Source organism: Leiobunum rupestre, chromosome 1, assembly GCF_980474605.1.
Source record: "Leiobunum rupestre chromosome 1, qqLeiRupe1.1.hap1, whole genome shotgun sequence".
In the NCBI taxonomy this organism is placed as follows: domain Eukaryota; kingdom Metazoa; phylum Arthropoda; class Arachnida; order Opiliones; family Sclerosomatidae; genus Leiobunum; species Leiobunum rupestre.
In genome coordinates, this window is record NC_143384.1 from 16074039 (window position 1) to 16086256 (window position 12218).

At 38.0% G+C, this 12218-nt stretch overlaps 1 protein-coding gene across 3 annotated transcripts in view; it reads right to left on the reverse strand.

Annotated features, from left to right (window-relative positions):
- Positions 1–843: 843 nt before the first annotated feature.
- Positions 844–12218, reverse strand: part of LOC149961193 (uncharacterized) — a 151678-nt gene continuing 140303 nt past the window's right edge. For all 3 annotated transcript variants that reach the window (XM_090170087.1, XM_090169988.1, XM_090170030.1), the window contains exons 2-4: positions 9794–10117; positions 5648–6109; positions 844–3847 (exon numbers count right to left, since the gene is read on the reverse strand). In XM_090170087.1, coding sequence (XP_090026213.1) covers positions 3311–3847; positions 5648–6109; positions 9794–10108 — 1314 coding nt within the window. In that variant the 5' untranslated portion in view covers positions 10109–10117 and the 3' untranslated portion in view covers positions 844–3310. The remainder of the gene's footprint in view (positions 3848–5647; positions 6110–9793; positions 10118–12218) is intronic.

Here is a 12218-nt window from a genome sequence, read left to right on the forward strand (position 1 = left end):
GTTTTATCAATAGGATATGTACATACAATTATTGTTCGTTTTAATTATTTCTAGCTAATCCTCGAACACTTCGTTCTTTATGTGTTCGCGTCGCCCATTCATGTCAACATTTTTTCACCACTCACAGTGTTTCCACTCTGCGGTAGAGATTTTCGCCTATTTTAGGGGAAATTTTACCAGTTTTCGCCGGTTCTATAGTCGATTTTCGCCGCCGTTTTCGCCGCAATTTCCCCCCATAGATTTACCTTAATTTTTTTTAGTGAGTGTCACTGCATATTTTACTTCTCTTTATTTCCAATCTTAGATTTAGGCAATATTTTTTTATATAAAAAAATACATTTTATTTCTTTAAATGTTACACATTTTTTATTGGTATATATAAAAAATGAATGGGCGGTCATAGGGGTCAGAGTAGAGGGACTACAGAGACTACGATTTTTTAGTTTTTCTGACTGAAAATATCGAAAAATATTTTCGCCGCAATTTGCGCCGTTTTCAATGGTTTTCGCCGCTTATTCGCCTTTTCGCCGGTTTTAAAATTTATTGTGCCCACCGAGACAGTTTTCGCCGAAAACGCCCTTTTTCGCCGCAAAGTGGAAACACTGACTCACACGGCCATTGTTCGTTTGTCAAAAATGTTTTGCAAAAATGTTCGCTTTTTACGTTGTGGTTCACAAAACATTTTGCCCTCAAATCTGCGTTGTTTTACTCAGAAAGTAGATGTTATACAAATTTAAGTACATCCTAGTAGGTAAAATAATTTATACCAAAGAATATATTTTCACGTTTACAGTTTTTATTCATTTCTTTTACATAAATTTTTATATATATACTTTTTTTCTAACATTTGAATAGTGTGACTTTTTTCCTTAATTTTTATCTTAAACTTAAATTCTTGATAGTAATAAAAATATTCATCTTATATTTTTTGGCACCTTTTTATATAACGCATAAAGATTTGTTTGGTTTTCTTAATCTATACCCTCTTTTGTTGAAGTTAAAATTTATTTCGATACGGTCAACATTTATAAATTTTTATTTTAAACATTTTTGTTATTTACCGTTTAGCTTTTAATTCTCCCCATTAAAGAAAATTAAGATGACGTCAAAAGATTCCGATGACCTCAAAAGATTTTGATGATGTCAAAAGATTCCGATGACGTCAAAAGATTCCGATGACCTCAAAAGATTTTGATGATGTCAAAAGATTCCGATGACGTCAATAGATATCGATGACGTCAAAAGATTATAATGACCGTAAAGAATTCTGATAACGTCAAAGGATTCTGAGGACCTCAAAAAATTCTGATGACGTTAAAAAATTCTGAGGACATCCCAAGATTCCGATGACGTCATACTTAAACTATTTTAATTTCACGGGGAAATTATCTGGCAGTATCATCTTATTTTGATATTTTTGTAGTATCAATTGGGTACGCTTTCATGACGATGTAAGTCTGTGCATTACGTTGATTCGTTTAGTTTCTACTACGTGTTTACTGATTTATATAAGCAACCAATGAGAGACGACCATCGAACTTTTAATTTGTATATTTTAACCAATCAGATTTGACTTACACTACTATTTATAGCTGCAATATGTTTGAACGCAATATTCTTGGTTTGTGGGTTTTTATTTAGTGATTGTTATCACGCTGTTCGACACTTTTAGCTTTTTTTAATTTTTGCCTAGATTAAACACGATAAACGTACATTATACAATAGAGATGGCGCCACTGGTTTGCCGAGGGGAATGTTTAGTTTTAGTCGACGTCATTAGTTACGTAACAATCACGTGCACGTTCATTACGTTTTGTTTTTTTTGCAATATGGAAGAATTTTGAAGGTCGATTTAGTATTATTTTACTAAATTAATTTGGTTAGGTGGGTTGGAATTAGTTAATTTCGTTAATTATCAATTTTATAATTACGTTGTAAAATGTTTTATATATATTTAGAGAGAAATGACTGCGTGGAACAAATTCTGTAATAGTTTACTTAAAAAATATAGAATAGAGAGGTTAAGCCATCACCCAAAAACTTGTAGAAGGAACTTGAAACGTACGTTCGTGTGTACAGCCTGCACCTCCTACGAGTTCCCCGTACACGTCAAATTGTCAGATAAAATTGAAACTACTCACGAAACCTCTATAAACCCAAAATAGTTTCCTGTAGATATGACGAATTCCATTTACACTTTCAGAGCGCACTCGGATCGATTTTATTTTGCCATTTCTATTTAAGATTAGAGTACGAGTTCAATCTGAGAGCGCTCCTAGGTCGACCTCAGTACGCTCTGAGAACGGTCAATGGAATTCGAAACTGACCATTTGCAGCACTTACTCTATCAAAATGGACACAAAGTCCCAAATAACAAGATTTTTAACGTTATTAGTAACTAATTAGTAAAATAATTGTAAATCGATCTTTTTATCGTTGGAGGGATGGAGTTATAGGGGTAAATCTGAGTATATTTAGACATTTTAATATAATATGGGACCACAAAAATATATCGTTCATAAGATATTTATATATACATATATAATTTTTCTTTTCGTGATAATGGTACATTTCAGGAATGTTCCTTTTTGCTTTGTTTACTTTTTAATTTGGTAATTGTTTGAAGTTCGCGTCAGCTATTTCCATAATATGCTTTTAAGAGGCCCTTGAAAAATAAACATTTTTTTCGTTTGATTATTTTTGCGAACGATTTATATTGGACATTCAATTCCCTTTTTTTAAATCGGGAGGTTTTTTGAATCATAGTTTTTTGCATTTCACAAATGTAATTATAGTGTTTTTTTGTATCATCCACTTCCTTTTCAATCTTCAATTTGTCTGTTTCAACATGTATAAAATCACATGCAATCGCCACGATTGGGTTTATTTGGAATGTTTATTTTTACGTAGCGCGATTTTAAACGTAAAATTAAAAAAATAATAGTAATATAAAAATGCTATATGTTTTAAGCGATATCTTTCGACTGGGGAGAGCCTTGGGGAGTATGATAGCGCGTCCAGTCAACTTGACACATTTGGTAATCCGCCATTGACTGGAACATTTATACTTAGAGTATGGGCTATTTGCGAAAATGTTTTACGTTTAATTCTTGCCGAAGGAAGAGAAAAAAAGGAACCGGAAACTGTGGTTTGTACTTCCGGTTTCGTTTTATACTTTACTCGTGAAACACTTATGGAAAAAAATGGGTATTATAAATGGTATAGGAGAAAAGATATTATTATAAGATGAAGGTCAATTAGGGGGGTTGAGGGCCCAAAAATAAGGGATGGGATCAGGTGGACACAAGCACTAAGATATTTTCTCAAAGGTGCTACCGGAAGTCATGACCCCTAGTTGATTGGGATCAAAGTTCGCCGATACTAGGACTTGATTTTGTGGAATGGTATGCGCTTGACTTCTGCCGTTTCTCCTCAAAGATCCCCGAACTCCGACGACGCCTGGAACGCTGCTCTTGCTCGCGTCGCGACCACCTGCAGCGCTGCTCTTGCCGTTGGAGTCGGCGCTGGACGATCTTTGGGGACGTCGTCTTCGGCGTCGTGCGGGCTCATTCGTGGTGCTGATGACGGCCACTGGAAGTTCTTTTTCCTGATTGTCCATTTCGTCGTCGTCCACTTCCGCCTCTTCCGGAAGTTGATCTTCCGGGTCGCTGCTGAGCCCTCCGCCGTCGTTGCTGCCTTCGGTGATGAGTCCGTACGGTTTGGTGTCGCCTCGCATGTCGCAGATGACGTTGGTCAGGGCCATGATGTAATTCTTGGCCAGGGTCAGGGTTTCGATTTTGCTCAGTTTTCGCTCCAGACTGACGTGCGGTATTACTTCCCTCAACGCCTGTGATCAAAATTTAAATCATTAGAATTGATCAGTTGTCTTCGTGAAAGACGTGATGGCTTTGATACCATTAGCGTGTAAACCAGGGATATTTTTTAAGTAGTCAGCCTGACTAGTGAGCGTCCTATCTTAATTTATTTTAGTAGTCACTGACTAGTGGGGGGGAAATGGGGTATAAAAACAAGGACAGCCGACATTTGGCTTTACCCGTCGGAATTAAAATAGGAATTTATAATCACTTGAGTTACATGACTTTGGCCGATCACATTTATTTTATTTACGTAAATTTTTCACTAGTCAAATTGACTAGTGAGCCCCCAGATTTCGATTAATTTTAGTAGTCAGAGCATTTATTTGAAAGGGGAACGGTCAAGCTTTAACCAGTTAGATAGCCCTATAGCCCGTTAGATAGCCCTATAGCCCGTTAAAAACTAAAATTTATGGCGAAAACCGCATCAAAAAATATTGAGTGGTTAATTTTTAATAAAATAAAGAAATTTCGGGAAATCGAAAAGCGCGCGTCCGCCGCGACAACTGGTGAGAAGTTGGTGAGACAGAAAAACAACGTAAAAGTGCGCGCTGCTGAAGACGCGAAAAAATGGTTTTGCACGCGTGGCGCGTTCCAGTTATAAGAGACCTAAGCCTAAATTGCGCGATTTTAAAAGTTAGGATTGTTCGCAAATCGCTCATACGGGGTTAGGGGCGCTGGCGGCGAAAATTCAAACCCAAACACCTGGCGTTATTTTTCATTTCAACTTTTTGGGCCAGAAGCTATTTTTTCAAGACAAAAAAAGGTACGTGTTAGTATATTGAACGTATTGTTAATCTTTTGATACGGAAATAAGGCCATATTTGGAAAAGCTTTGCCGCTCCTCTTTAATAGTCAAATGCCGTGACTAGTGCCTTATGTCCAACTATGATGCAAACATGTGGGCTAGTTTATTTTGGATAATATACACAATGCCCTAATGAGGAAGATGTTTTTTGGCGCTACACAACACTAAGGGCCTGCTCTTCCAATTTTTAACGGGGGTGCCGTTAGTAAATAGAAGCGGAAATCCCCCTAGTGCTGCGTAGCGCCATCTTCAGAGTAGTCGGAGTAAAACATCTTTTTTTGATCAGAACAGTTTTCTCAAAACGTATTTAAAAATATTTTCATGACTTTTTAATTAAAAAAAAAATGCTTCTGCCACTAGTTTCAATGATAAAATTGAAATGTAGAAGTAAAATTGATTCTGTTAATAAAGAACTATTTTGAATAAATGCACACTGAAAATTTTCGGAATCGATGTTTGTTAACGTTTTAGTCTCAGTTTCCATAGTAACTGGTAACCACAAAGTCTTTACGGTTTTAATATTAAATCTTTTAAATGGTACATGGTTAAATAAGGTCTACTATAGCTTCCCGTTACGTAAGGTGAATGCAAATTACTAAATTGTATTACTTTATATATAAATCAGCTAAAGTTTAATTAAAAATTCACCGACGCTTAAATGACTTCATTCAGGCGAGCGATCCTTAATTACTTCCTATTTTTGAGAGCTTGTTAATTTATTAAAAGCTAAGCTTACCAGACATTCACCAACGAATAAATCCGTCACTCTTTCTAGCTTGAATTGAAGTGTCTGGTGGTTTACTTATCTTCAATCTCCGTAATAATTACCGGAGACGACAATTAAATTTCCCGCGCGCCATCTTTCCCACGCGGTAGCTATTTAACCTGACTTTGGAATGGGATAAAAGTGCGTAAAGAAAAGCAGGGTTTCCACGGTAACCAGTCGAGTGCGAAGGGCTCTAACCTGAAAAGCGTCGTTGAGACTGTGCATCCTCATTCGCTCGCGCTCGTTGCTCTCCAGTCTTCTCAGGTTCCTCTCTCGGGCGTTGAGGGCGTTCCTCTTTCTACGACCGGAAGTGGTGGAGATGCCGGAACCGGAAGCGCCGGAACTAGCCCCGCCCCCTCCCGTCGTGCCGATGAGGTCGCCGGTCAACAGGAGGGCGGAAGGGGAGGCCACGCTGCCCCGGTCGCTTCCGGTGGGTCCGCCTCCCAAACTGCCCCCGAGTCCCGATGACGACGATGAAGAGCTGGAGGATGAAGAGCTCGATGAAGACGATGACGACCGTTTGGCCAGTTTGGCTGTAGATGGCGCCAGCGACGACATAACCACGTCATCGCTGGCTGAGCTGGAGTCGGACTCTCCGCCGTTGATTCGGGAATCGTCCTCCGCCTGTGACGCGTACATCGGCGTCTGCGGCAGATGGCTCTGCGATTGGACGAAAAATACCGACACTTTTAGTTTCAATTTGTCAAAAGTAAATATGACGCATTGAATTGGGAATAATACTGCTAGAATTACAATTACGATTTCGGTTGCCATGGTTACGCGGGACCTTTTCTGATAAGACTGTACGAAGTTCATCTTTATAATTAGGCGGTAGCGCCATCTATATTTTGTAAAGTTATATGGCTAAAAATAAATAATTATTAGCTAACTCACCGTAACTTGTGTTAAAAAGGATCGTGTTGACAGAATAAAATTATTTTTAAACAACTTCAAAGGTTTGTTTGTTACGAGTAATTAAACCTTTCAATTTCGCATCAGATTCGCGAAAAAAAACAATTGCAATATAGTAGCCACCACTAGAGACAGATGCCGCCACGGTAGAACGATAAAGTTGATAAAGTCTCCTTATTGAACGAAATTGGTCCCGCGCCAGCCAGATTTAGTTGTACCTCTATTTATTACCAACTCAATGATATGACGTATGATTGTTAGACACTTTTTGATTTTTTTATTTTTTTACTAGATTAAACACGATAACCGTACATTATACAATAGGGATGGCGCCACTAGTTTGACGAGGGGAATATTTAGTTTTAATCGACGTCATTAGTTACGTGCCCGTTCATTACGTTTTGGTTTTTTTTTGCAATGTGGAAGAATTTTAGAGGTCGATTTAGTATTATTTTACTAAATTAATGTTGTTAGGTGGGTTGGAATTAGTTATTTTGAAACCTTTACCCGAATTTCGGTACTTCAATTCTGGAAATTATTGAAATTCAAACGATACTGTGTTCCTTTAAAGGCCTAGCTTTTCCTGTCTGTCACCCTTTAAATTTACTTTCCTTCCAAACAAATACCCTGGTGGTAGGCCAACAGCAGAACACGTTGGCCTACCACCAGGGTATTTGTTTGGAAGGAAAGTAAATTTAAAGGGTGACAGACAGAAAAAACCTAGGCCTTTAAGGATAATGGTTGGAAGTAGGGGCTGATATGAAAGCTGCTAATGACTGGCAACACATTATCCTTGACCTCATTTCATGAAAACATAGCCTACATTTACTTTGTCCCTAGACATCGTAATATGACTTTCTATCCACCAGAACATATCTATTTTGGTTTTCGCGTTTGATTCTAGATGGCACCATTTTTCTTTTAACACTTGTTAAAAAAACGTTAATCTTTAGAAATGTGTTTATTCTCAAACCGCCTTTTACATGGACCAAGAATCTAGAGAGACTCATTGCTCCCAGTGATTGGAAACGTAGGCGTGGCCTAAATCGGAATCGCTGCATCGGTTTGGGTACATTTGTTCGAATTTCATTCGTCCGAACGGTGGTACAAATGTCCGAAAGATCATTTGTCCGAATGCCGGAAAACAGGATCGCATGTCCGAAAACGTATTTCATTTGCCCGAAAAATTTATCACAACTTTTGTTGGTGATTTAGTTGTTCAATTTATGTCAACTTTACTGGCGAATTTCATTTGTTCGAATAATCGTTTGTCCGTTTTTTCGAACATTAGGAATTGGTTGTTTTTTTTTTAAATATTGTTAATATAAGAAAATAGTAACATTAACGTGAACCAAACCTAACCTAAACTAAAATATCCACAAAATTAAACGCAACAATGTAGTTTTTTATTTTTAATTCTTGCACTAAAAAAATCCGGACCAAAAAAACAGCAATAAGAAATACTAATTTAGCGCCAGAATTCGGACAAGTGATGCTACCGATTCGGACGAATGAAACAAACAAGTTGTCCAATTCGAACAATTGAAACATTTGTCATTTCGGCGGTTCGGACGAATGAAATTCGAACATTTGTTCCACCGTTCGGACGATTGAAATTCGAACAAATGTACCTACCCCGCTGCATCTAGTCAAGAAACGTAATATCCGGTTTTTATTACGTATCAATGTATTCATATCTACCACGTACAGTCGCAGTGATCCCGTGGGGGTTCTGGGGCTCAAGCCCCCTCAAGGAGAAACGTACGGTGGCAGAGCCCCCACAGAAATAAAATTGAGGATAAATAGTAATCAGGAAAAACTTGCTAACCCTTTATTTTGGTCCGAATTCAGTCTTTTTACAGAAGTTATTTTGATTTTGAAGATACAAGTAACATTAACAAGGAGACTACCAAAGGTGTAAAACACCGATTTTGTTCATGAAAATTCCCAAAAGGAAAAGTTTCAACGGTCATTAGTTTTGCTATGGCAACTGAAAATGTTTTTGACAACACAAAATGGAAAATTCCTTACCGAAAAAAAACATGGGATTTTGAAAATTTCTAAAGGTGCCCGCTTGGACAATTTTATCAATTTAATTTTTATTTCGACAATTTTGATAAAATTTTTCTAGTTTTTGCATTTTAAATTTTTTTAAATTTTGGGAAATTTTAGAATTTTTCAAAATCCCATGTTTTTTTTCGGTAAGGAATTTTCCAGTTTGTGTTGTCAATAACATTTTCGGTTGCCATGGCAAAACTAATACCCGTTGAAACTTTTCCTTTTTTGGGAATTTTCATGATTCATTAAGGCCTACTTAACCCACGAGTTTGAACAAAATCGGTGTGTTACACCTCGGGTAGTCTCTTTGTAAGTTGAAATAAGCATAAAATTGATTTCGACAGAAAATCGTCTCGTCGTGTACCCGGTTTTACCCAATTATCTTAAGTTAAGCTAGGTTCCCTTAATACCTTCGCCAAGAAAGACTTAACGATCTAGCCATGCACACAGAGATTTATCCAAAGTTAGAGATTTAAATTTTGAATTCATTGACGGATGAGATATTAGGAAGAGCACTTTTAAAAAAATATAGTAATAAATAAACAAATTTTAAATTGAAAATACTGGGCCGGGCCTACCACAGGAATTTTGGACAATCACCACCGCTGCTATCATGTCATTTATAACCTGTGGGTTAAGGATGGACGGTACCTTTCTACCCGTTTTTAAGCCATTGAGTAAATGTGATGAACACGTTGGTACAAAAATAATTTGCGTTCAATGAAAATGTATCGGGATTTCGCGCGTTAACTGGGGAAACCAATTGCTCGTAATTCGTAGGAAAACAGCTGTACAAGTAAGAAATTTGTTAATTACCATTAAGAAAAGTGTGTATTATTCGTAAGTTTACTTATTTTAAAATTGGTCGCTAAGCCTTGTCCATATAAAATACCAAGTTTCCAAATTGTATCTGGAAGGGAAACGTTACTATCTTTACAACTTGGAGTAGAGAAGTTGACTGGAGAGGAAATGCCCATATCGGTAGCATCGAGTCTCTTCCCCCATCAACGCTGCCTAAGCCCTGCCGGCATGCACTGCGTTTTTGGTAGGGGCCAACGTTTTACCTGAACTCTAGCGACGAAAAAGAGAGTTATTTCCAAGGTTTCCTTGAAATGTTTGAAATTTTGTTTCAATAAAAACCCGATTTAGGGCGACGCTTAAGGCGCTTCTATACAGCGGAGCAAAGGATTCTGGGTAACGTTGAGCCTGACAGACTTCTTACAGTCTTTTCCCCTACAGTCAACTTCTCAACTCCAAGGTTAAAACTAAGAAATCCCGCCCAAGTCTGACCCAGTGGTCAGACTTTCTAATGCAGTTAGATATTCGTAATACATCCGCATTAATACGTAGGAAATAGGGCTTGTTGAAACGTACCTGTGTGGGTGTTGTGATTGTGATAGCTGGCCGTTTGGGGGTGCTGTTGTAAGGGACCCTCCTTTTGAAGGATGTGTTTCCGTTCAGGACCGGGTTGGCCAGCGCGGACTGGGACGATTCTTCGTCATCGGCGTCCATCCTCCAGACGGCGCTGTCGGTGGCGGCGGACCCTCGCACGCCGAACTGCCTGATGGAGTAATTGGGGTCGTGAATGATCTCCACTCCTTCGTCTTCGCCTCCCTCAAGGTCGAAGGGCGAGGTCATGGCGGGCGCTTTGGGCTCCAGGACGCAAATTGAACGACGGGATCGCACCATCACCTACTCCTACGGAAAAAGACAAGACAGGGATTCCAATATTAGCGTGATATACAAATATCTAGGACTCTGTCTGTTAAAAATCATTAAAAGTATTTATAGGAATACACCAACATTTGAATTTTCCTAGTTTCTCGCTCAAGCTCTGGAAAATCAAATCAAATCAATTTCTTAATGAATGTTACGAGGGAAATACAAGTTGGGAGGGGAGAAGGGAAAGTATACCTTGGGGAGGGAAGGAAGTTAAAACCAACAAATAACGCCTCGTAGTGAGGAACGGAGGAACTAAGTAGCACTGGTCAAAGTAAGTGTATTTTTTGATTTTTCGTCGTTCTGTGGAGATGCTATCGCCATCTACCTACGATGCAATACCATAGTCTAAAAAAAGATCCAGGAAGGCGACAATAAATAGTCTTATATGTGGTCGATCTCGAGCCGAGCATTCATTAAACCTTTAGCATACGAAAGTACAGGGATTGTCACACTTTGGGTAATTATGTCACTTTTGGTAGTAGTAATAGTATTTAGGTGATTTAACAGAATTTATGGGCCGAAGTCATCTTGCGACTTATTGGCAATGATTTGTTCTCACGAAGAATTTTCACGGGATTTTCACCCAGATTTTTCAAACGCCGGAGTGGACCTTGAATCAGTGGTGTAGTCCTAAAAAACAAAGAACCTGGGTACGGCCAACTTCCATTTCGATCATAATCGAAGTTGGTTGTACCGGCCGCTTTAAATGTACATCCAACTTCGATTATTAGCGTGATCGAAGCTGGCCGTGACTAGGTGACTATTTGAAATTCTTATGGTATTTTCCTGCGGTCAAAATTTATAACAAATTCACACACCCTTTATTCGAGATAAATGATTTACGAAATAGAAGCCAGGCGCGCCCTGGCAAAATGGAAAAACCAAGGCGGGGCCGCGCCCTACCTTTGAAAGAAGCACTGGGGCGACGCCCTGGCCCGACTACACCACTGCCTTGAATATATACCGAGATTTATAATTATTTCCAGGGCCGTTGCAGGCAAAAATTTCGAAACGGGGCGAGTGAGAATTTGATGCCCCCAAATAGAATAGAATAATATTATAGAAAAATGATATTTTGGAGACCCTAGACCCTAACGCGACAGTGGCGGCCGGCCAGCCAACCCTGCCTACATGTAGCTACGGCCCTGATTATATCTACTCCGTGTTGAGACGATCCACGTGCGTCGTGGTCTAATTTTACCACCGACACGAGTGTGGGGCTAAATTATTAACGGAACCACCGACCGTTGTTGCTCATTTATTTCAATTTTTTTCTTTCTGTTTTCGAGAATTTTAGGTTTTTGGCGTGGAGGTCTGACTGGTGAACAATTAGATGTTAAATGTAATAGTAGTAAATTATGGTAAATAGTGGGAAATTATGGTAAATTAGGGTAACTAGTGGTAAATTATGGTAAATAGTGGAAAATAATGGTAAATAGTGGGAAATTATGGTAAATAGTGGGAAATTATGGTAAATTAGGGTAACTAGTGGTAAATTATGGTAAATAGTGGTAAATTATGGTAAATAGTGGGAAATTATGGTAAATAGTGGGAAATTATGGTAAATTAGTGTAACTAGTGGTAAATTATGGCAAATAGTGGTAAATTATGGTAAATAGTGGGAAATTATGGTAAATAGTGGGAAATTATTGTAAATTATGGTAAATAGTGGTAAATTATGGTAAATAGTGGTAAATAGTGGAAAATTATGGTAAATAGTGGGAAATTATTGTAAATTATGGTAAGTAGTGGTAAATAGTGGGAAATTATGGATTATAATGGTATATAATGGTAAATAAGGATAAATAAGTTTAACTAAGTGTAAATAAGGGTAATTAAGTTTAAATAAGGGTAATTAAGCGTAAAAAGGGTGAATAAGGGTAAAAAATGGTAAATAATAGTGTATATTGACTTTTATAATATAACGATATGTGAAATCAAGAAAATAATTCCAAAAGGAATACATCAACTTTAGAAGATCTATTTTAAACGTTATTTTCATTTTTTTAGAGCGTAATGGACATTGGAAGAAAAGCCAAAAATCTCAGTATAAATAAATAAGTTCTTCTATATATAC